The sequence below is a fragment of the Dromiciops gliroides genome, chromosome 2 (assembly GCF_019393635.1).
Source record: "Dromiciops gliroides isolate mDroGli1 chromosome 2, mDroGli1.pri, whole genome shotgun sequence".
NCBI lineage: Eukaryota > Metazoa > Chordata > Mammalia > Microbiotheria > Microbiotheriidae > Dromiciops > Dromiciops gliroides.
Window position 1 is genome coordinate 30,759,965 of NC_057862.1, and position 24,449 is coordinate 30,784,413.

A 24,449-nucleotide genomic window follows, 5' to 3' on the forward strand; every position below is an offset into this window, starting at 1 on the left:
GGCTGTATTACTGTTGCTGTGGTTTAGTTTAACATTAAATGGAAACAGTAGGTATTGATTAATGGGGGCCTGCTGGCAGCTGACCGTTAACGAAGTTTCAATTTGCAGGTGTCTAAAGTACTTTTTACATGGCTTCAGTACTGCTACTTGACACTGCTGGTGATTGCCTTTCATAAAAATACCTTTTGAAAGAAATATGAGTAACCCTTAAGAGGAATTCAAGTCCAGAAAAGTGGCAAGACATCAAAACAAATCAAAGTTTATCAATAAGACTCATTAAAAACAAACACCGGGGAAGCTAGGTGGCGCAGTGGATAGAGCACCAGCCCTGGAGTCAGAAGGACCTGAGTTCAAATCCAGCCTCAGACACTTGACACTTACTAGCTGTGTGACCCTGGGCAAGTCACTTAACCCCAAGTGCCTCACCCCCCCCCAAAAAAAAGTTGTAAAAACAAACACCACCCATAATAACTTGGTGTCGCGTAGGTTTTGAAAAGACAAAAGAGAGAAGTTTAGAAGCTGTAGATCTGAGTAAGATTTTCCCCAAAAAAGAGGGGGAGAGGTCATAAGTGTATCATCCAGTTTTATGCAATTTTCAAAATGCAATTTCAGTAACTGCTCCCTTCTGTCTCAATTTTTAAAATTCCTCATTTCTTTTCCACTCTTGATTTACTCAATTCTTTGTAGACATGAGAATCTGAAGGAAGGGTTATTTTGGGCTCCTACATTTAGAGTTTTCATCATCTAGTCCAACTGCCTCATTTTACAGATAAGAAAACTGAGGCTGAGAGAGGCTCAATGACTTGTCCTCGGCGGGACAGGCAGTGAGGGAGGAGACCAGGGGCTCTAAGCCAGCACTCCATTCATCGTACCATGTTGCCTCCCTGATGAAACCCACCCGGGCTGAAGGTGCACTGACCCTTTTGTAGAGACCAAGGCCATAGCTTAAGTGTGAATTTGAATTTTGGCTCAGCTTACTACCTCTGTCCCTGGGTGGCATTGGACAAGTCACCTTATCTCTCTGGGGCTGTCTCCTCATTTATAAAACATGGGCAGGGGGCAAGAAGAAAAGGAATGAGGTGATACCTCACTTCCAGCTCTTTGATCCTATAAACCCTATGACCCAAATCCTCTATATAAAAAGAATTTAGCAATAATGTAGAATGAGGAAGGAAGACAGTCAAGGGTACAATTCAGAAGGGGATTTGAAGGAGAAGGAGGAAAAGAGGAGATGAAGAACAATAGCCACTAAAAATGCTGCCACAAATCACTTTTAAAATACTGACCTAGAGGGGCAGCTAAGTGGCGCAGTGGATAGAGCACCAGCCCTAGAGTCAGGAGGACCTGAGTTCAAATCCAACCTCAAAAAGTTGACACATACTAGCTGTGTGACCCTGGGCAAGTCACTTAACCCCAACTGCCTCACCAAAAAAAAGAAAGAAAAGAAAGAAAAGAAAGAAAAGAAAGAAAGAAAGAAAGAAAGAAAGAAAGAAAGAAAGAAAGAAAGAAAGAAAGAAAGAAAGAAAGAAAGAAAAGGAAAAAAAAATACTGACCTAGAAAGGACTGACGTTAGGAGAGCTCACATCAAAGTTTTTTCCAGTCTTAAGAAGCCCACAGAAATCAAACTAAAGGCTCAAGTGAAAAGTTTTTCAGGAAAAAGGAAAGAAAGGAAAGAAGGGATTAGATGAGTGAAAAGAACAGTGGACATTGAGGTAGGAGACCTGGGTTCTAGGCTCAATGCTATCACTAAAAGCAGCTGGGTAAAATGTCTTCAAAAACAGCAGAAGTTGCATCTTTTTTGTTTGTGAAATTTTAAAATCGAAGTATCTTCCATAAGAAAGTGGACTGATGGGAGCAGCTAGGTGGCACAGTGGATAAAGTACAGGCCCTGGATTTAGGAGGACCTGAGTTCAAATCTGGCCTCAGACACTTAACACTTACTAGCTGTGTGACCCTGGGCAAGTCACTTAACCCTCATTGCCCTGAAGAAAAAAAAGAAAAAAAGAAAGTAGACTGATTTAAGCAGAATTAGGCAGCTAGGTGGTATAGTGGATAGAGTGCTGGGCCTGGGGAGCTGACACAGATCCAGCCCCAGGCAGGCCGTGCTAGAGAAATTTACCCCCAGAGCCTCTGAATCAGCTGCAGCACCAGCGTCTTCTGGAACTAAGCTCACAGTCTGGTGAAAGGGTCGAGCGGTTGGCTGGGGGAAGATTACAGGGGTCTCTGCTGGAGCTGAGGCAGAATTCGGTTGTTCTATACCAGCGGAGAATCAGGAAGCAATCTCAAGTGACAGTGGCCCAGGTGGGGGAAGGCACAGGCTCACCACCTTGGACCCCCTGGAAGCAGTGCCCCACTTTAAGAAAGAGTTAAAAGTCAAGAAATAGGCGGGCAAAATGAGCAGACAAAGATGTGGACCATAGAAAGTGTCTTTAATGACAAGGAAAATCAAGGTGCACCGTCAGAAGAGGATAGCAACATCAGGGCTCCTATATCCAAAGCTTCCAAGAAATAGAGTGCTGAGCCTGGAGTGAGGAAGACCTGAGTTCAAAACCAGCTTAAAAGACTTACTAGCTGTGTGAACCTAGATAGGTTGGCCTCTCCTAGCCTCAGCTTTGCCATCTGTAAAATGGAGGTAATGGGATGGGAAGGAAAAGGGAACAGGCATTTCTGTAGTGCCTATGTGCCATACACTACGCTAGCTAAGCACTTTTTACAAATATTTTCTCATTTGATCCTTACAACACTGCTATGAGGTAGGTGCCATTATTAGCCTCATTTTATAGCTGAGGAAACTGAGGCAGAGAGATGTTAAGTGACTTGGCCAGAGTCATACAGCTACTACATGTCTAAGGCTAAATTTCAACTCTAGGCCCAGTACTCTCTCCACTGCACCATCAGCTGCCTAATGACAGCACCTACCTTTCAGGGTCATTTTAAAGATAAAAAGAGCTAATACTTGTGGAATACCTTGCAAAAAAGTGCTATTACACAAATGTTAGCTATTATTATTTGGCTTTTTTTCTATGAATTCTCTATATTACCTAATTTGCCAGTATCCAGTTTAGCCTGAATTTCTTTGAGTTGTTTTGAATGGAACTGAAAGAAACACAATTTAGCAGCTTCAATTTTCACAGCTGTAGACAAAACTTTTACAAGCAACTACACTGTTTAGGAACATCAAGAGAGCTCAGGGAATTATGTGGGTCCACATTACTGCTGCTTCAGAAGAAACAAAGGATATGGAAAATGTCAAATGAGCAATAAAAATCATTATGTTAAACATTAAGAATTATTTAAACCTGTACTTCTACCTTACCAAAAAAAAAGAAGCCTTTGGACAAATACAGGAACATAATGAGATTTTGAAGGGACAAGCTGATTCATTTAGTTTAAATAGCTTCAAACAATAAAAGATTTCAACCTGACATAAATTCATCAGGAAGCTGAGAACTTGAATCCAAATCCTGCCTGACATCAATTTTTTTTTAATTTTTTTTTTAATTTTGTGGGGCAATGGGGGTTAAGTGACTTGCCCAAGGTCACACAGCTAGTAAGTGTCAAGTGTCTGAGGCCAGATTTGAACTCAGGTACTCCTGAATCCAGGGCTGGTGCTTTATCCACTGTGCCATCTAGCTGCCCCCTGACATCAATTTTGAACAAGTAATTTAATCTCTCTGGGCCAGTTTCTTCATCTGTAAAATCAAAGGATTAGATCACATGGCCTCTGAAATACCTGCCCAGTCTAGAGCTCAGATCCTATGAGATTTCATTTTCCTAATACAGTGAGAATAAATCCAAATTTAACGCTATTTTTTAATCTATGAAGAAGCATTAGCAAAGTGCATAAAGATAGAAAAAAGTCTACTTCAAATTGCTATTTTTTTTTTTTTGCGGGGCAATGGGGGTTAAGTGACTTGCCCAGGGTCACACAGCTAGTAAGTGTCAAGTGTCTGAGGCCGGATTTGAACTCAGGTGCTCCTGAATCCAGGGCTGGTGCTTTATCTACTGTGCCACCTAGCTGCCCCCCAAATTGCTATTTTAAATAAGCCTAAAATTATTTTAGTAATACCATGAAGAGTTTATTTCTTTTGTTCCTGTAACTATCACTAGGATAAGAAGCAAACCACTTTAAAAAAAAAAAACAAGACTTTTTGTACCCTACTACTTTTAGCCATCAAGAGAGAACTAGCAAGGTTTACATATTTGCATGGATTTTTAAAGTTTAGCTAATGGCTATCTCATATGTAAAAATCATAGATCTAAAATCTATGTAAAATTATGGCAGTAGGGAGGCAATTCCTATAAGACAGAATTTAGATTTTTAAGCAGGTCTACTCTACAAATTTTAGTAAAATAACTTCTATAACTAAACATTTTGATTTCTTAAATTAAAAAAAATAATAATCCTGACATTTCAGAACTACTACTCACCATACAGGAAATGAGAGCTCATCAAATGGCCTCATTCCAAACTCACAAAGGGGGAAAAATGTTTGTAAAATAACTCAGTTTTCCTTTGCAAAGCACAGGAGACTGGCAGAATGCTTAATAAGACCTTGAAAATAAATTTCACAAACGATCCTTTTCAATTTTCTAATAACTATTAAAAGGGAGAAAAAAGACCTTTTGTTGGTCCCCTTTGTTACCTGGGTACTTTGATATACTCTTCTGACCCTGGCAGACCCAGCTGTCCATCGGTATCAAGTCCCCAAGCATACACTTGGCCTTTATCGTTGAGTGCAAGTGTATGAGCGTCTCCACATGAAACAGCTACAATATTTTGGGCATCCAAGGCAACAACCTGCTCTACAGAAACCAAGAAGGGGAGAAATTATGTTCTAGTTTTGTACTTTTGATGAGAAGAATAAATAAAATTACCAACTGTATTCATTGTTCAGAGGGCTGTATCAGATCAATTGTTCTTAATACACCCTATAAACAAATCCAGTCTTTTGAAGATATAAAAAAACCATGACATGTTTTCTTTCCTACATATGACCTCATTTTTTATTAATGGTATAATTCTGGTTAATATTTACAAAATTCATTTAGCTGGGTCCTATTACACTTTGGTCAAGATTAATCAATTATTATATTTCAATAATGTTCTATCTATATTAAAGTCATTAGTGCCTGGGGTAAATAACATATTTTAATTTCTAAAAATGATTCCGTGTTTGTGTCTATCTATCTCCAAGGAAAAGTCTTCATTTTCCACCTGTTCAGGATACCATTTCATTTGGATACCGATAAATGTGTTTTAACTGTGGGGCAGAGATGTCAGCACAGAAGTTCATCTGAATTTACTGTGAGAAAAGAAAAAGTAAAACCACACTCAAGGTATAGACAGACTTCTCTCTTCCCCAAAGTTTTACTGTTTAAGCATCTGCTAATGAGCAGAGGTTGCCACAGCTGCCAGTCACAAGAAAGGGATCAGCTTCAGTTAATGGATAGACATAAACTCCAATCAGAGGAAAATCTAGGTAAAGTTATTTGCATGATGATATCCAAGTGAGTCAAACACACAAGACAAGCAAAACAACCGTAGCCCAGTGCCTGGCACATAATACACACTTAATAATTGTCAACTGATTGATATAAAAGATCAAGAATAAAACTCACCACATTTTTCCTATTTTGTAATATTGATGAGAAACAGAAATACACATCATCTGATTTTTTTCTTTTTAAAAAATAATCTTTTCCCCCAGTTACATGTAAAAACAATTTTTAAACATTCATTTTTTTAAAACTTTTGAGTTCCAAATCTTAGCCCTCCCTCACCTCTCACCTCTCTTACCAATATGGTAAGCAACCTGATATAGGTTATATGTATACAATCATGTAAAACATTTCCATATTAGTCATTTTTTGGAAGAAAACTCAAACCAAAAAAAAAGTGAAAAACAGTATGCTTTGGTCTGTATTCAGACACAATCAGTTCTTTCTCTGGAGGTAGACAGCATTTTTTCTCATGAGACTTTTGAGATTGTCTAGGATCACTGTATTGCTGAGAATAGCCAAGTCATTCACAGTTGATCATTATACAATACTGCTGTTACTGTGTACAATGTCTCCTGGTTCTGCTCACTTCATCTTGTATCCGTTCAAGTAAGTCTTTCCAAGTTTTTCTGAAATCATCCTGCTCATCATTTCTTATAGCACAATAGTATTCTATCACAATCATATCACTTGTTCAGACATTCCCAAACTGATCAGCATCTCTTCATTTTCCAATTCTTAGTCACCACAAAAAGGGCTGCTATAAAAATATTTTTTGTACAAATAGGTTCCTCCCCCCCCCCTTTTTTTGGTGGGGCAATAAGGGTTAAGTGACTTGCCCAGGGTCACACAGCTAGTGTCAAGTGTCTGAGGCTGGATTTGAACTCAGGTCCTCCTGAATTCAGGGCCGGGGCTCTATCCACTGCACCACCTAGCTGCCCCTACTTTTTTAATTAAAGTTTTCTTATACAAAATGACTAATGTGGCAATGTTTTACATAAACACACATGCATAACCTTTATCAAATTCCTTAGGGCCTCAGGGAGGCAGAATGAGGAGGGAAGGAGGGATAGAATTTGGAACTCAAAACTTTAAATGTTTATTATTATTTAAATAAATATAATTTTTTAAAAAGAATAAATTGTTTTCTTTCACAGTACAAGGGATGTGACGCTGGGCAAGTTACCCTGTTTGCCTCAGTTTTCCCATCTGTAAAATAAGCTGTAGAAGGAAATGATAAACCACTCCAGTATCTTTGCCAAGAAACCCCCACATGGGATCACAATGAGTTGGGCATGACTGAAATGGCTGAACAACAACATATACAAATTTCGACAAGTGCATACATTTATTTTTATTATTAGCATGCTTAATCTTTAAAATTAAAAGCATAATCAGTTAATTGCAAATTATTACCAAACTATGTTTCTGAACTAAACAACATAGCCCCACTAACCAGAATTTAGGTCCCTCTGCCAATCCAAATATATATACTTATATACAAGTCATAAATAAAAGAGGAAAAACAAAAGGGCATGCTTTCAAACCACAGATTTGTACTTATTCCCTAGCATTTTAAGAACAAAAAATATTAAAATTCCACTCATTAAATAAGGAAATATTAAGTAACTTACAGAAGCTGGTCTATCACATATACCAAAAAAAAAATCTTAATTCAGTATATATCTTGAAACTATACTTTAAGAACTCTCACAACATGAACATATTTTCCCAGTTTATGTCCTATTTAGTTAGATGTAATAGGACAAAGTCATATGCCTAGAAATGAAGCATCTGGCTGGTTGGATGTGGATACATCCTCACTTTCTGGGTAAATTCCACTTTCTGGAAATACCTATGTTGGTTATTTCAACAAATCTAGGAGAAAAAATTGGCAAAAAGATTCAAGAAGCCCTAGGACTAAGAGAAAACACAGGTCATCCTTTATTCCACTTCCAGAAAATGTAGTGAGTTCCCCTCCCAGCCATCCCACTTAAACCACTCCATCAAATGATACAAGTGGCTCTCCCTTTAAAACTGGACAGATGTTCTTGAAGAGTTGCTGAGGCTAAAAATAAATAAATAAATCATTCAGAATAACCTGGTGCTCAGCCTCTCCAAACTTAGCTAAGGCTAGATCTTCATCAGTAGGCAAACAATCTATCAGCAACTGAAGGCTGAAAGACAAAAATAAAAATCTGACTTCAAGTAGCTTATAGTCTGCTGAGGGAAAACAAGTACATACCTAAGTCAACACGACATATATACAAAGTGGGGGAGAGAGGCACTGGGAAGGGACTTGAGCTGAAGCTTTAAATGGAGCTAGGTTTTCCAAGAGGCATAATTTATAAAGAGAGAGAACATTCCACCAGATCCGATGAACTGTTTTGGAAAGGGTGAGTTTGAAATGCCCAGGGGAAATTCAGGTAGACATGTCAGGGGGAGCTAGATGGCACAGTGGATAGAGCACCGGCCCTGGAGTCAAGAGGACCTGAGTTCAAATTCGGCCTCAGACACTTGACACTTACTACCTGTGTGACCCTGGGCAAGTCACTTAACCCCAATTGCCTCACTAAAAAAAAAAAAGAGAGAGAGAGATGTCAGTAGGCAGTTGGTGCTACAGAAGCTCAAGAGAGAAGATGGCTGAACAGGTGTATCTGGCCTGTGCTCCTGGTATAGCCTGCCAAGACCTGCACTCTCTGGTATAGCCTTTAAGTTTCCCAAGTGGGCTCCGGGGCATGATGAAGCACTGATGATAGAACTGAATCCTTCTGTAATATACTAACAGAAATCTTATCTATCCTCCCATTCTCAATATACTTTTCTTTGGTATTTCACTTCAAGTTTATCCTGGTTTCTCTTATCTATCTACTGAAACTCTAAAACAGAGAAATTATCTGTTCTCCCTAAGGATTTTGGTCCACTAGTGTATTACTACACTTGACCTCAGTGTCACCCTCCTCCAAGTTCGGACGTCCTAGTGAAAGGCCTGTTTTCCCTATTCTAATTTTGTCTCTTTTCCCATGAGTCCTTTAGGTGTAGAAGGATGTCAAACCTCCTCCATTTCTCTCCTCTCTTCATCTTCCACTTGCTCCCTGTCATTCTATAGGTGTCTGAGACACGCTGGCTCCCTGAGACTACTTGCCAATTGGACAGGGAGTCAGCCTGTCGATTCCGGCGCTTGACAGTCATTCCACTTCTCTGGAAAGCCTCCTCCCTGGACAGCAAGAACAAAGGAACTTCCAGGGCTAAGTTTAGAAGCAACAGCAACTCCCAAAGACATCCCCAAAAAGAGAAAAAGACCTATGTGTACAAAATATTTATAACAGCTCTTTTTGTGGTGGCTAAGAATTGGAAATCAAAGGAATAGCCCATTAATTGGAGAATGGATAAACAAGCTGTGGTACATGACTGTGACAGAATATTACTGTGTTATAAGAAATGACAAGCAGGATGATTTCAGAAAGGCCTGGAAAGATTTGTATAAACTAATGCATAGTAAAGTGAGCAGAACCAAGAGAACATTGTGCACAGAGACAGCAATATTGTTCAATGAAGAACTGTGAATGACAACTATTCCCAAAGGACTATTGATGAAGCATACGATCCACCTCCAAAGAAAGAACTGATATTGACTGAACACAGACTGAAGAAGGCTGTTTTTCACTTTCTTTCATTTTTTTCTTTTATTCAAGCTTTCTTATACAAAATTACTAATATGGCAATGTTTTACATAATTGCACATGCATAACCTATATCAGATGGCTTACCACCTCACAGAGCGGGGAGGGAAGGAGGGAGAAAAGGTACATGAAAATGTCTAAGTGGTCTGTTGTTGTTGTTCAGCTGTGTGTCTGACTCATCATCAAAGTAGCTCATGGACCATAGCATCCATGGGGTTTTCTTGGCAAAGATACTGGAGTGGTTTGTCATTTTCTTCCCCAGTGGTCTACCTTCCCCCAAATACTATCTCAAACTACACCCTGTGGATCAGGCAGTGAAGGGGAGAAGGACAGAATTTGGAACTCAAAACTTTAAATAAAAATGTTTATTTTTTTTAAATGGAGAAAATTAAAAAAGAAGCATTAGCAGCAACCACCACTTCCAAAGAAAATTTGTGAAGTACAATATGCCTGCCCATTGCTGAAGCCATCTTCTTGATGCCCCATTTTTGTATCCCTAGATCTTAGGGCAAAGACTTGGTACACAGATCTTTATTAAAATCTGAATAGAGAGATAAAAAAGATGAATAATACAAGACAGTTCTTGCTTTACATAAATTCACATTATGCAAATTCAACTTTCCATAAAGAATTCTGAAAGAAATCCACATTCCAAAAAAATTACAAAAATCCTTTACACAAAACAGATGCTACATGATGAGACACAGTATGGTGCAGGCAACATAAATGGTGGTGAAAAGCTAGGTAGTTATCTCTGAGTCAATTCCCTGTGAATGAGCCTCTCACTGTGTTCAATAGTGATCCTTACATTTTCATCACGGCTGGCAACAAAGGTGCTCTCTCGAGGGGAAAAGCATAAGCCAATAGACTTGGAAATGAAAATGAAAATAATTTTAAAATTTGAAGTACAAAAATTGTCGTGGATAGCACACAAACTTGGGTTTGAAAAGTGGAATACGAATGCCACTATAAAGGCTGCTGCCCAGATAAAGAAGCGTACAAAAGGCAGCGATTACATGAAGTCAACTTATCTGTCGAAACAAAGAGAAGGTGCTATTCTAGAGATGGGAAAACTATTAACTATGTGGAAAGAAGAATATTCCTTTAAGTTTGATGACACCTTAAAGCTACAGTTCAAAGCCGCTTTGAAGATTTAAATGTGAAGTATCCTAAAGGAACACAGGTATTTACAGCAAGCAGTGGTTGTACAATTTAAAAACTGTGCAATATTATATAATGTGCAAACATCAGGAGAGGTTACTAGTGCAGATACTGAAGCAGAAAAGAAGTTCCCAGAGTCCCTGCAAAAAAATAATAGATGAAGGTCCCCACTTGCTGACGCAAATCTTTAATGTAGACAAAACCAGCCTATTTTTTCAAAGAATGCCATATCAAAACCACATCTTGGTAGAGTAAAAAACTATTCCAGGGCATAAGACTTTGAAAAAATACAAGTTATTCTTCTTCTTGGAGGGGATGCTTCTGGACCTTGTAAATTAAAACCTGTTCTTGTGCATCACTCTGAAAATTCTAGTGCACTGAAGGGAATAAGCAAGGTAACACTATCTGTGCATTATTTTGCTAACCCTAAGGTAAAATGATCATTTTTGAACAATGCACTGCTTCATTCCCAAAATTTTATAATGATAATGGCAATTCTTTCAAGAGTCTTTTGGATAAAGCCCCAGGTCACCCTCCCCATTTAGATGATTTTAATGAAAATGTACAAGTGGTCTGTTGTTGTTCAGTTATGTGTCTGACTCTTCATCAAAGTGACTCATGGACCATAGTGTCCATGGGGTTTTCTTGGCAAAGATACTGGACTGGTTTGTCATTTTCTTCTCCAGTGATCTACCTTCCCCCAAATAGTATCTCATTACTACCACCTGTGGATCAGGCAGTGATTGTGAATTTATATACCACATTTGCCCAGGCAATTTCGGCTTTGGATGTACATAAAGACTTGATGTTGAGAGGGAGCCTTGGAGAGAAGAGCTAGAGATCTTTCCCTCAGGTCCCCTCACCACTAAATCAAGTGCTCTTCCCAGTGCCTTAATTATACTGCTCCACAACAACCAGAGACTCTGAGAGACTTGTAAAGGAAAAAAAAAAACCCAAACAAACCCAACGCTAATAATGTGCTGTCTTTTGTATACAAAAATGATGCTCTTAACCTATAATAATATGGCCAAAGAACAGCTTATAAAGATTATTGTCCTGTTCAAAACTATAAAAGAGGTGTTTGGGAAGCAATATACATATTATGATGTTATTTCTATCCTTTTATCTATAGGCTTCAAAGACTTGTAAAAGTATTACATTAAGCTCACAAATCTTGTAAAATGAAACATGTATTTGCTATTCCTATTTTAGATACCACAGGAAAAACAGTAGGATCTCTGAGACAACTCCATGAGTCACTGGTGGAACTGTGTATTAAAACCAAAGAGTTTCTGATTCATAGTTCTATATGCCAAAAGATTTTTTTAAAAGATTTTTTTTTAAGTTTCAAGGGGGAAAAAAGACATCAGTAAATAAGAGACCTATTTTTCCTTAAGGTTGTAAGGGCTAAAATTCTAGCTATACTGTCTAAAATATCTAATGAGTGATCACCAATAAATTATAAGCTTTAGCAAGAGTTAGGCTTTTAAGCATTTATTAAGGAGAATAAGAATTTGGTAAAGAGAGAGAGAAAGGCCTAGCTTCATCTATCTATTAAAGGGAGAGAGCATTCCTAGCTCTGACACCAAAGAAAGCCACATGGTCCTGCCCTCAGAGGCCCTCTCCTCATGTTGGAGCTTTCCTACAGTAAGTCTCCAGCAGGTGGCGTCATTCCACTCATTACAAGGTTCTAAAGTTTACACAAAAATCCATTTCAAATTTTTTAAATCCTTTAGTTGTAATTGTGGTTAATTTCTAATAGTCCAGAATCCCTCAAAAAAGTTTTAGTTGTGTTTTGAAGATGCTACATATTTAACTTTTATGAAAAAGAAACATTCTAAGTAAACAAAATATCAGGAATTTATTCACAAAAATTATGTCTTGTGATCAGAATTCGGTACAGATTCAATCCAATGTTCTAAACATGCATTAAAAATAGTCCTCATGGGGGCAGCTAGGTGGTACAGTGGATAAAGCATGGGCCTTGGATTCAGGAGGACCTGAGTTCAAAACCAGCCTCAGACACTTAACACTAGCTGTGTCACTTAAAACCTCATTGCCCTGCCTCCCCCCCAAAATAGTCCTCATAAAGTGCTATAGGACTTACAAGGTCTACCACATAATTTCAGCAAAAATATATTTTGTGTTCTTCATTAATTATTACATGAAGTTTATCTTCCTCACTATGCTGTAAGCTCTTTCTGGACAGGGATCAGAAGTCAGACTTCCTTGACAATGCCCTCTTGCACAGTATGAGACATATAAATGTTTAGTGTCTTATTCTTTCTAGAAGCAAAATGGTTTCACTAATCTTCATGGTTTGGACTGGGAACCCAGTACCTACTTTTAACATTATTTCTTTTTTGTTTTTTTTTTAGTGAGGCAATTGGGGTTAAGTGACTTGCCCAGGGTCACACAGCTAGTAAGTGTCAAGTGTCTGAGGCTGGATTTGAACTCAGGTACTCCTGACTCCAGGGCCAGTGCTCTATCTACTGCGCCACCTAGCTGCCCCTTAACATTATTTCTTTAAGACTACACGTTACAGGACAGCTAGGTGGCACAGTGGATAAAGCACCGGCCCTGAATTCAGGAGTACCTGAGTTCAAATCCGGCCTCAGACACTTGACACTTACTAGCTGTGTGACCCTGGGCAAGTCACTTAACCCCCATTGCCCAACCAAAAAAAAATCTCTTTGAAGAATACACATTACAGATTTCAAAGTTATAAATATGAAGTGGAATATAACCCTTTTTTGGGTAAGCTGGAGTCTGCCCACCAGACGGTACTACTATTATATGTGATTCAGGCCAAGAAAGGAAACTTCTTAGTTCAAAGAAGCTAAGAAACTGACACATAAGTAAGTACTGATGTAAATAATTATGTGCTGCATTTAAACAAAAATGCTATAAACTTGAACAGTGTTTGTTGTGTCTACTCAAGCCCCCGTTTCTAAACTTTTAAAACTGTGTCTGTTGTCATGGACAAGTCACCTCTCTGAGCTTGTTTCCTCATCTATGAAGTAGAAAGCAGTGTATTACTTTCTTCCTGAGACTGTGGGAAAGCACAATATAAAGTGAGCTATTTATCGCAGTTTCTAAATTTTCCAAGAGTAGACACAGGTTAGTTAATTAGCTTTTGCAAAGCTAGCACAACAACCTTGCAAAGCAAGTGATTAACAAAAACTTTCATGACGGTACCAAGGAGACTCCAAATAATGATCATTAACAATAATGATATGTGGTGCTTTGAAGGAGGCTCCATTGCAAAACTCTGGTCAGTCAAAATTGCTCGATTCTACAAGAATTATTTCACGTAAAGTGCTTCCTGAGAATTCTTTCATGGTACATTTAGTCCTTTTATTTTTGTTAACAGCGTTTTCACTTTAAAAATATACATGGGGGGCAGCTAGGTGGTGCAGTGGATAGAGCACCGGCCCTGGATTCAGGAGGACCTGAGTTCAAATCTGGCCTCAGACACTTAACACTTACTAGCTATGTGACCTTGGGCAAGTCACTTAACCCTCACTGCCCCCGCCAAAAAAAAAAAACAACGCACAAACATACAATTCACATTATATGGCCATCCTATTCTATGTGGTTACAAACATAAGCATACACACACACACACAATCTCAATCCAACTAGTAATATACTATCCACTTCAATATTACGAATAGTTAACAGCCCAGTAATCCTGTTTTGTTGTGTTAGATACAACAAATTCTGCTGAATTTTTTAAAACAAATACTACACAAAATACCCATTTAATTATCAAGATTCAGTTGGCTTTTAGTAGGATAAGGATTATAAATGTACAGAACTCCCCACTATGGAAATTCCCCTATACCAAGGAAGATCAGGAACTATATATAACTTAAATCTTAGAGAGTTATGGATAATGATTTACTCCAGAGAATGTGTCAGACACAACTTGGACTTGGGTCTTCCTGACTCTAAGGTGGCCTCTCTGTCCACTATACTATGACACCTCTCTAACAGGTAGTAAGTGAAGCTACTATCCTTTCTCCATAGAAAACATGTCGAGTTAATTATCTGAATAGCTATACAATAAACTCAACAGAATGAAAGTCTCAGCATTAGAAGGACCACTCTCCCCCCACCAAAGGTCATCTGGTGTAACTTATCCATACTAGCGTCTGCTTAAACAATTCCAATGTTAAAAAACTCACTACTCCAAAGGATAACCCATTTCCATTCTAGAATGGAATTATAATTTCCCATGATTTTTAAAGTAGAAATGTGCCTCATTATTGTGGTAAAAATTATTTGTGGTAAAGATTAATATCGAAAGTTTTAGCTGAATCATTTGGGAGGGGCCACACCTGGCCCACCCTGAGATTAAATGGAACACCAGATCTCCCCTTTTGGGGGAGGAAAAACAGAACTCAACCGGAAGGGATGGGACTTCTGGGAGGCAGAACATGTTCAAGAAGTTCGCGTTCTTTCGGCCTGGCCGGTGATTCTGGAGGCGTCCTGGACCTGGCGGACGCACATGTTTTGCTCTGTTTCAGGTGACTGCGTTTTTCTAACGAGCAACTGTAAACTGACTGGAGTTGGTGAGTTTAACCCTAAATTCCTTTGAACTTGCTTAATTCAAACACTCTGGGACTGCATAGGCTAAGCTTAGAGTTAAGACTATCTATCTGTATTTCTACTTCCTTATTTCCTTAATTGATTTCACCTTTATGGTTTAATTAATTCCCAAGTAATAAAACCTGAACCTTTATAAACTAAAGCTCAGAGGCTCCTTTTCTTATTGGCCTGGGAGGAATATATAAAAAGGAAAGTTCAAAGGGGAGATTAAACCTAAAAGAGTCCCTCATATTTCTGGGACCCCAACATTAAGGTGAGTCGCCTAAATAACGCTCCATATATTGAATTTTGGCCCTCACACTGTAACTTCTCTGGTTCTAGTTCTGTACCCCAAAACTAAGAAGAACAAGTTAAGTCCCTCTTTCACATGACACCCTTCAAATTCTTAACAGCTGTTATATCCCCTATACCAAGCCCTCTCTTCTGAAAGCATACATTATCAATGCACGCAACCAACCCTTCTGGGGCAAAGTTCTCAGATTTCTCTTGATATATGGATCCAGATCATTTTATATATACAAGTTTTCTAATGGAGGAAAAGGAAGGAGGAAGGAGAAAAAAAAGTTCCCCTCCTGCACCCCCTATAGCTGTAGGAAAAATAGTTGAAGCACAAAATCACCTGAAAATTATTTTGCTAGAAATAGGATTACAGTAACAGAAGTTACTCATTTTCACTGACTATATTAAAAACTCTTATTTACACAGCATTTTAAGGTTTACAAAGTCATTTCCTCCCAACAATACTTTATGGGAAGTGTAGTAATATCATACCCACTTTACAGATGAGGGAAAGAGGCTCAGAAAGGTTAAGACTTAGCCATGACCTCAAGCTGGTGTCAGTGTTTAGTGCTAGGATTCAAAATCTGGTCAGCTAAGAGATCAAAGAAAAGAGAGAGTTACCTACTTATACAAAAATATTTGTATTCACTCTTTTTGTGGAGGCAAAGAATTAGAAACTGAGGGGATGTCGCTCAATTGGGGAATAGCTAAGCAAGTTGTAGTATATGACTGAGATGGAATACTATTGTGCTAAAAGAAATAACAAACAGGATACTTTCAGAAAAACCTGGGAAAATCTATGTGAACTGATGCAAAGTGAAGTGAAAAGCAGAAGAACATAGTGCATAGTTACAGCAGCACTGTAAGGATGATCAACTGTGAAAGACTTAGCTAGTCTGATCAATACAATGATCCAAGACAATTCCAAAGGACCCATAATGAAAAATGCTATCTACTTCCAAAGAGAAGTGATGAAACTGAGTGCAGACTGAAACACATTTTTTTCATTTTTTCTCTTTTGTGTTTTTTTTTTTGCAATATGTCTAATATGGAATTATGTTTTGCATTCAATAGTACAACTGATACTTCTCAACTGATGTCTTCTCAATGGGTAGGGGAGAGGAATATGGGTCAGAATTTGGAACTCAAAATTTTAAAAAATGAATGGTAAAAAATATTTTAAATATAACTGGGAAACATTTAACAAAATAAATAAAAATACATTTAAAAAAAAAGTCTTCTAACCAAGTTTAGTACTTTTCAACACCACTTCAGTTACATTAATGTCAAAGTTACATCAGGTGATTTCAAGGTCAAAGTAAATTATTCTCCTTTCCTCCACCATGTCACTTTGTGTGAGGAACAACTCCCAGTTGAAGAAATTCCCTTTACCAATGCAAACTGATGCCTTTTGGGCAAGAATCTTAAAGAGACTAAGCACCAAGAGATCACTGAGCCACAGTCACAGAGGCAGTAGGTGGTCAAGGTGAGGCTTGCACCTATTTTCAGAGGTCAACAATGTGGGAAAGAGGAACAGACTTTGGGCCAAGCACCTAGGTTCAAATCCTGTTTGGTCTACATGAAGTCATGTGACCTTCAGTAAATCACTTCTCTTTATTCAGGTGTCCCAATCTTTAAAATAAGGGTGGGGTGAGGGGTGGGGTGGGGTTTCATCAGATTGGCTAACTTGAAAAAAGGATAATGACAAATAGTAGAGAGAGTGTGGGAAAACAGGTACTTATAGCATTGTTGATGGGGCTGTGAACTGATCTAACCTTTCTGCAAAGTAATTTGGAATTATGTCCCTTGACCAGGGATACCACTACTAGTCTATATCCCCAATGAGATCTTTTTAAAGAGAGGATAAGGAACCATACACACACACACACACACACACACACACACACACACAATTTCTAACAGCTCTTTCTGTAGTGGCAAAGAACTGGAAATTGAAGGAATTTAGCTCTTTAGAAAGAGCTAAACAAGTTATGATATATGAAGGTAATGGAATATTACTGTGATATAAGAAATGATGAAGGAGATGGTTTCAGAAAAACTTGGAAAGACTTTTGTGAACTGATACAAATTGAACTGAGCAAAACCAAGAAAATAATTTATAACAATATTGCAAAGACTGGTCAAAAATAACCATCACAGTTCCAAAGAACTTATGATAAAACATGCTCTCCATCTCAAGACAGAGAGCTAATGGACTCAGGGAGCAGAATCAGACACATTTTATTTTCTTCTTTATTTTTATTTTTTGGATATATATGTGGGAATCGGCTGTGCATGTACACATATTCCTAATGGCTTTTGTTTTTCTTAACTCCTCAGGGATTAGGCAGGGATAGAACAAAAGAGAATTCAGAACTGAAAGTAAAATAAAATTGATTTTTTTTTTTTAGAGGAAGGGGTTGTACTAGATGTCCAAGCTCCAAATCTAAGATCCTATGATTCTACAACAGAAACAGCTTGGAACAGTAGAAAGAACATTGCATGAAGAGTCCAGAGAGCTGGCTTTTAGTTCTAACTCTGTACTAACCTGTATAATGTTGGGTAAAATCAACTTTACCTCTGATGTCTCCACTTTCTAATTTTTTTTTTTTTGCAGGGTAATGGGGGTTAAGTGACTTGCCCAGAGTCACACAGTTAGTAAGGGTTAAGTATCTGAGGCCGGATTTGAACTCAGGTACTCCTGACTCCAGGGCTGGTGCCCTATCCACTGTGCCACCTAGCTGTCCCCCACTTTCTAATCTTTAAAATTATGTTGGACTAGATCATTTCAAAGGACCCTCTAACTCTAATAGCCTACAACTCTATGGACTTGACTATTCATGTCAATGTCATTAAGATTCTTCTCATTTGAAAACTGAGTCATCTTCTCTTCCTAGCTTAAAAACCTTTAATAACTTTCCACTGCCAAGTGAAAGATAAAATCCACAGTTCTTGCTGACTTTGGTTTGGACTGTATATTCTGATATGCAGGAGGCCCTGAATGTGTTAAGAACAAAGTCCCAACCTGAGCTGACATAATATGTTGTCTGCATCCCAAGCTGGACTCCCTGTGTGTCCTTGGGAGACCATACAGTCTGCAATGGGCTGAGAAAAGGCTTGTAGATAAGCAGACCATCCTATCTTCACAATCTAACAGTTCCCAAGGGAAAAGAATGTGGCTTTTGCTATCCTCTTGCTCCTCCCATTCAGGAGGGATTTTGTCCTTTTGCCAAACTTTACTGCACCTTTCCCCCTTCCCAAGCCACGCCCCTTTAGGTGGAGATTCCTGATAGTTCCTCCTCCCTTTGTCCTACTGTTATAAACATGCAAACTTCCGTATGGATTGTGAACTCTTCTGCGCCCACATGCATGTTCATTTCTCTTGTAATACACCTAGCTTTCACATAAGTTTTATGAAACTGTGATTGCCTGTTGACATCTTCAACACAAACCTTTGACAAACAATCCATTTTTACCTACTCTAGCCCCGATTTTAGCCCACAGATTTTAAAGAAATTGAAATCAGATGAATTTCCAGGCCATTTGAAAGCATGTTTATCTCCATCTCTTCATTAAATTTCTACTTTTTGTAATTTGTAGCATGATGTAAGGTAGTGTTGTGATATTCTGTTTCTCTTTGGGATTTTTTTTTTATTCTGGAAGAATTTGCCTTCTGAGTTTATTATTTACTCAATGGGGCTAAGACTTCCAGACTGACTGGAAGTAAAAAATTTCCCCAAACATTTTCTGATGGATATTGTACATTGTGATGAAGAAGCCTGGACATTACAGGCTCACCTGAACTTTATCTGATAATGACTCCAGTATAGCCTTGAAACTGTTTCATCAGTAAAAATGACCATTTCCCAATCTTAAGTACTCCAGTCTTTATCTTGTCTCACCAATAACAAGTGTTTTACCTTCACAGCAATGGTTAGTAGTTGTTTTTCCACCTCACAAAAGCTCACATCGCACAGTACAGGACCAAATAACAACCTCTCCAGTTTCCAGATCCCTCTAGAAGTCTTTGCTTGTTTTCTAAGGATTGATTAGGCTATTTTATCATTAGTTCTTGCCTGTTTTTAGTTTTCATCTGCACTTGACTGTGCGTTTCAGCATGACTGATTCTGTTTCATCATGGGTTTACATGATCCTTAAAACACCTGAACCTTCCAAACCACTGGCACAATATACATTCTTAAAAGCCACAGAACTGAAAGTACAACAAAAGTGAACAAAGGAACACCCATATTTTGCACGAAATCTAACTCAAGCCTCAGAACTGAAGGTGAGGAAATCAGATTGACCTGGTTTAATCTGGTCAAGGTCAGACCCTCTGGGAAGTGCAAAGCAGAAATACAATGCATGATCATTAGTCTCAAAATTAAATCATATCAAATTTCTTCCCTTTCCAAGTAATTTGCACCCCTCTATATACATAAAAACCACATGGAATTATTTCATGCTGTTGTTCTTCATAGTTCTGATAAAATTAAAAACTGATTCCAAAAATGCAGAATAGTAATGATACCCAGCAAAATCAGAAAATAAAAGTTTGGCCTAGCCAAGTACAATACAAGAAATATAAGTGAAATGATCTGCTAAATAATTTAGCTATTTCAATATGAATTATTTTTAACCACATTAGAAATGGAAGGGGGGAAAAAGTAATTATATGAAAATAAAAATTACTGTCCAAATAATTATTTTAGTGACTTCCAGAATTCTCACAATTTAATATAATTTTATAAAGTCTTCATATACTCATAAACTACACAGGTTTTTTATTTTTAACCTGCAAGATACTATCAAAATACAATATGAAATCTGATTTCTTTCTTAATTCTTTTTTTAAATGATTTCTAAAATATTTAAATTTGGATTTTAAAAATCCAAAATAAAGTCTCTGTAGGAAGTTTCCCTCATCAGCACAACTCATATTTTTCAATCTATCCACATAATCCTTAACCCAGTGTAGGAACTTTTATAATTACATTTATATGCATATATTTCTGTTGACTATAGTATTATTTCTTCTATTAAATTGTAAGCTCCATAATGGGAGAGACGATAGCCTTTCTTTAGTATGCATTTCAAGAACCTGCTGTGTGTTCAAGAAGCAGCCCCTTGAAATACCTATCTTATGAGTACTTCATATGTACCGACTCTGGAATTCATCATGTGCCCTTCCCTTTTAATTTACCTTCTTCAAAGTAATATTGTAGAGGGGGAAAAATCATACAAAATTGAACACCCTTAATAAGTATATGGAAAGTATCATTTAAAGTTTGTCTTTATAAACACTACACTACATTACTTTTATCAGTTCCAGCAAGTTCCAGAGACACAGAGAAGGATCCATGTTTGAAAAGAACAGAAATTCAAGCAAGCTGAAATTTCCTTTCAACGGAAACCAACCTGGCTGCAATAGGAACTCTTGCTGACTGTTCAGATTGCCCATATGCTTCCTATTCCTTCAGGAATAGTACCTTTCATTCTTCCAAATGGGTTAAAAATACATGGACACAAAAACAGAATAATGTGATCCTTGGCAGGAAAGTCAACACTTGACTCAGGAGCCCCCTCAATGGTCTATCACCAAAGCAGCTTCCAGGTGAACAGCCCATTGGGGCACTATATAACTGTACTCAAATTCCAAGAGTTACCAATACCAACCCTAGAGTATCAGACAGTCATTGGACGACCAGCATTTGGAACATTATGGAGTGGAAAAAGTTTGCAGAAGGGGGTAAAGATTGAGTATTACCAGTGTTGGTTTCAAACTACTCATCTGATGCCATCTTATACAAGCTACTTTACCTTCTGGGTCTTAATTTCTTCAGCTGTAGAATGAGGAGGTTAGACTCGGTCATCTCAGGGGTTCCTTCCAGAGCTAGACCTTATTATGGATCCTATATCTCAAAGGGTTTTCTCAAGGTTAGCCTGACATCAGAAAGGAAACCTCTCAGATATACATGCAAAAATTAAAATTATATTAATAACCAGGAAGATGGCGTGATATCTGAGCCACCATTTGCTCTACTTTAAACAGAAGACACAAAATTAAATTCTAAACAAGCATATAATTTAGTGATTAAAGTAAGAGACTAGTAGGCTCATGATCTTAAGTTTCATTGCTTGTTCTTCACTACCAACCACTACTTACCAATTTGTGCTTCCCCTAAAGCAAGGAAAATTCTTGCTACTTATGTCATATGCATTTAGTAAGGAACCATAACTTAATTGGTAATGTTCTTGACATTCTTCAGATGTAGGATCCTATATAAAATAAAGTAGTATTATATATACATATAATAGACATCTCTCTCTGTTCATTTCCATTATGAAGATTTTTTTTCTACCCTAGATATGTTGGTTCTTATTTACTACTCTCTCAAAGTATGGGGTTTCTGAATATTTGTCTCTGCTCTAGACAAAATAATTTTTTCATTAGTTGCTTTTTAAAAAGTCTTCCTATTTCCTATATTCTTTTTTTCCTGGGGAAGTATGGTAAAAATTAATAATACATTTATACAACATACTGCGCTATCTAGATTACAAGAACTTTATCTCTTAGCTTTAAGTCTTGTTTTACTTTGGTCACATGAAAAAAATGTGGAATGATTGGGAAATTAGAGTACTCTTTAACCAAAACTGATTTTTCCCTAGAGATATTCCAATAGTCGTTGCAACTATTCATAAAATTTCGAATGACTGAAATTTCATCATTCAAAGATCAGCAGTATCTTATAAACAAAAACCAAGGCAAAAAAAGACAGGTGAGCAATCGCTGCTGTGGCACAAGGACGTATATAAGTGACCTGAAATCAAAAGCAGGTTGCGGATCTTAATTGTACAGCTGAGCACTGAGTTCAGAACGGATTTGGAATTCACCTCTTCATGGAAGTGTTAATCACGTTGAGAATGGAAGTTCTATAGTAAATCAAACTGAAATCGTGCTAGTTCATACAAAATGAAAACTGGCATTTTTACTCAAGTACTTTTTTCAGACAGTGCCATTACTTTAAGAACCATTCATTATCAGAGGAAAAAGTTTTCCCTTTGTTTGAATGTATGCACAGAAATGGATTAATATCAACTTGGTAATTTTTGCTTTTTATGTAAATTCAACTGAACAATGAAGAATTTAAATGCTCAAGATAAGATGTTGTTCTATGACATTAGGGAAAGGTCCTTTTCATCTAAGTAAAGGGGTATCATTCCACCGATCTATGAATATTTCAACAGATTCAGGCTCTGTGTAACGACATATTAAAAAAAAACATGATTATTACAAAAGATACATCACAAAATGTAAATAGCCACACACAAAAGATTATCTAGAACCACATGTTCTAGTTAGTTGTACATAAAATAAGTCAAGGATGAAACTCATAAAGGGTACTAAGAAGGATACACTTCCACTTGGTCTGTGTATCAGCTCTCAAGAAATGATTCTTGAATAGATGAAATAGAATAAAAATCTAACACAACACAAATTTAAAATGACAGATAAGATGTGAGATAGTCAATTTGCCTGTTAGAATTTGAACTGAAAAAGTGAAATAGGCAAAAAGTATCTAAGATTCTTTTAAGTTACACAAAGAAGGATGAAATGGAAGCATGCTATTCTAGATATAATCCAGAAAGTTAACAATAATAGGAAACAAAAAATGGACAAGCATTTATGGTCCTTCTAAGATGTCAAAAGGAAACACATGAATTAGGAACTTGTGATTTGTACTGTTTGTAGCAAAAATCGAGAGAGCCAAATAACCTGTTTGTATGGTGCCTAGGAATGTTCAGAATGGAAATTCATTTTAGTCTCAGGGAAAATGTATTTATTATATAATAAGCTTTCATTGGGACCCTCAAAGGGACACAACAGTGACGAATAGGAGGACTTAGCACTTCTCCCCACTTTCCAGCACATTCACAGTAATGTCCACTTCCTTTAAAAACTCCGTTCTTGTGAAACCTGGCTTCTCCTCTCTCACACCGGTATTAAATTCTAATTAAGTAGAATCCTATCCTGGGTGGCTCTAGCATTATGGCTGGACATGTTCAGAAATCAGGATATATTTTTTAAAACCATCTAATAATTTAGTTTCTCTAATCTTCATTCCTCACTGCTTGAGGGTCTTTGAAAGAGGAGATGGAGAGGAAATAGGCATTTAAAAGATCAGGGAATCAGCCCAAATTATTTCTAAAAGAACTATTTTTTTCTCAAATATGATACTCCTTTGTACTTCTTTAATTAACTGGATCCATTAATGTGGAGAGGTTCCTTCCATCCGCACAAATCACATCTCATTCCTGCTTTATCATCCTGTCCAGTTCTTGCCCAATATATTCCATAGACTCTTCACAATGAAGCCATCTAAACTATGGGGAAGATCAAATTGCTATATCTTTTAATATTTCATAGATATCAGTTGTTCATCTTTCCCCCTTCATTGTCACTATATAACCAGCCCACTTCCTTTTCCAATCATATAATTCCCTGATATTGTTTTTTTCTGTTAGCCTCAAAAATCAAAGAAAAATGAAGGAAATACAATAATATCCAATTGTGCTTATTGTTTCTTGACTATTAAAAAAAGCATGTGGGGGCAGCTAGGTGGCGCAGTGGATAGAGCACCGGCTCTGGATTCAGGAGGACCTGAGTTCAAATCCGACCTCAGACACTTAACATTTACTAGCTGTGTGACCCTGGGCAAGTCACTTAACCCCAATTGCCTCACCAAAAAAAAAAAAAAAGCATGTGATTAGGCATCTAGGAGGTGCAGTGGATGTGGAGTCAGGAAGGTCATCGTCTAATACAATCTCAGACAATTACTAGGTCTGTGTGATCCTAGTCAAGTTACTTAATCACTATTTGCCTCAGTTTCTTCATCTATAAAATGGAGATGATAATAGCACATACTTCTCAGGGTTGCTGTGAGGATTAAATGAGATAATACTTATAAAAGGACTTTTGTGAGCTTTTACCTGCTTTGCCAGTCTGTAAACTCCTGGCTGGAGCTTCCAATCTGTAAGGGGGGGGGGGGGGGGGGGAAGGTTTAAAAAATCCCCGAGGTTTGTTAAGCCCAATCTATAAGGGCCTGCCCTCTCCCCAACTGCTTCTCCCAAACTAACAAGAAATGAGATTTAAAAGCCTTCTTTCAATAAAACAAATAAACAGGGCTTATTGATAATAAACTTAGAGAT

The 24,449-nt window shown here is 37.6% G+C and overlaps 1 protein-coding gene across 3 annotated transcripts in view; it reads right to left on the reverse strand.

Annotated features, from left to right (window-relative positions):
• HERC4 (HECT and RLD domain containing E3 ubiquitin protein ligase 4) overlaps positions 1-24,449 on the reverse strand; it is a 91,865-nt gene that overhangs the window by 56,100 nt on the left and 11,316 nt on the right. For all 3 annotated transcript variants that reach the window (XM_043985211.1, XM_043985212.1, XM_043985210.1), the window contains one exon: positions 4,647-4,806. In XM_043985211.1, the coding sequence (XP_043841146.1) occupies positions 4,647-4,806 (160 nt within the window). The remainder of the gene's footprint in view (positions 1-4,646; positions 4,807-24,449) is intronic.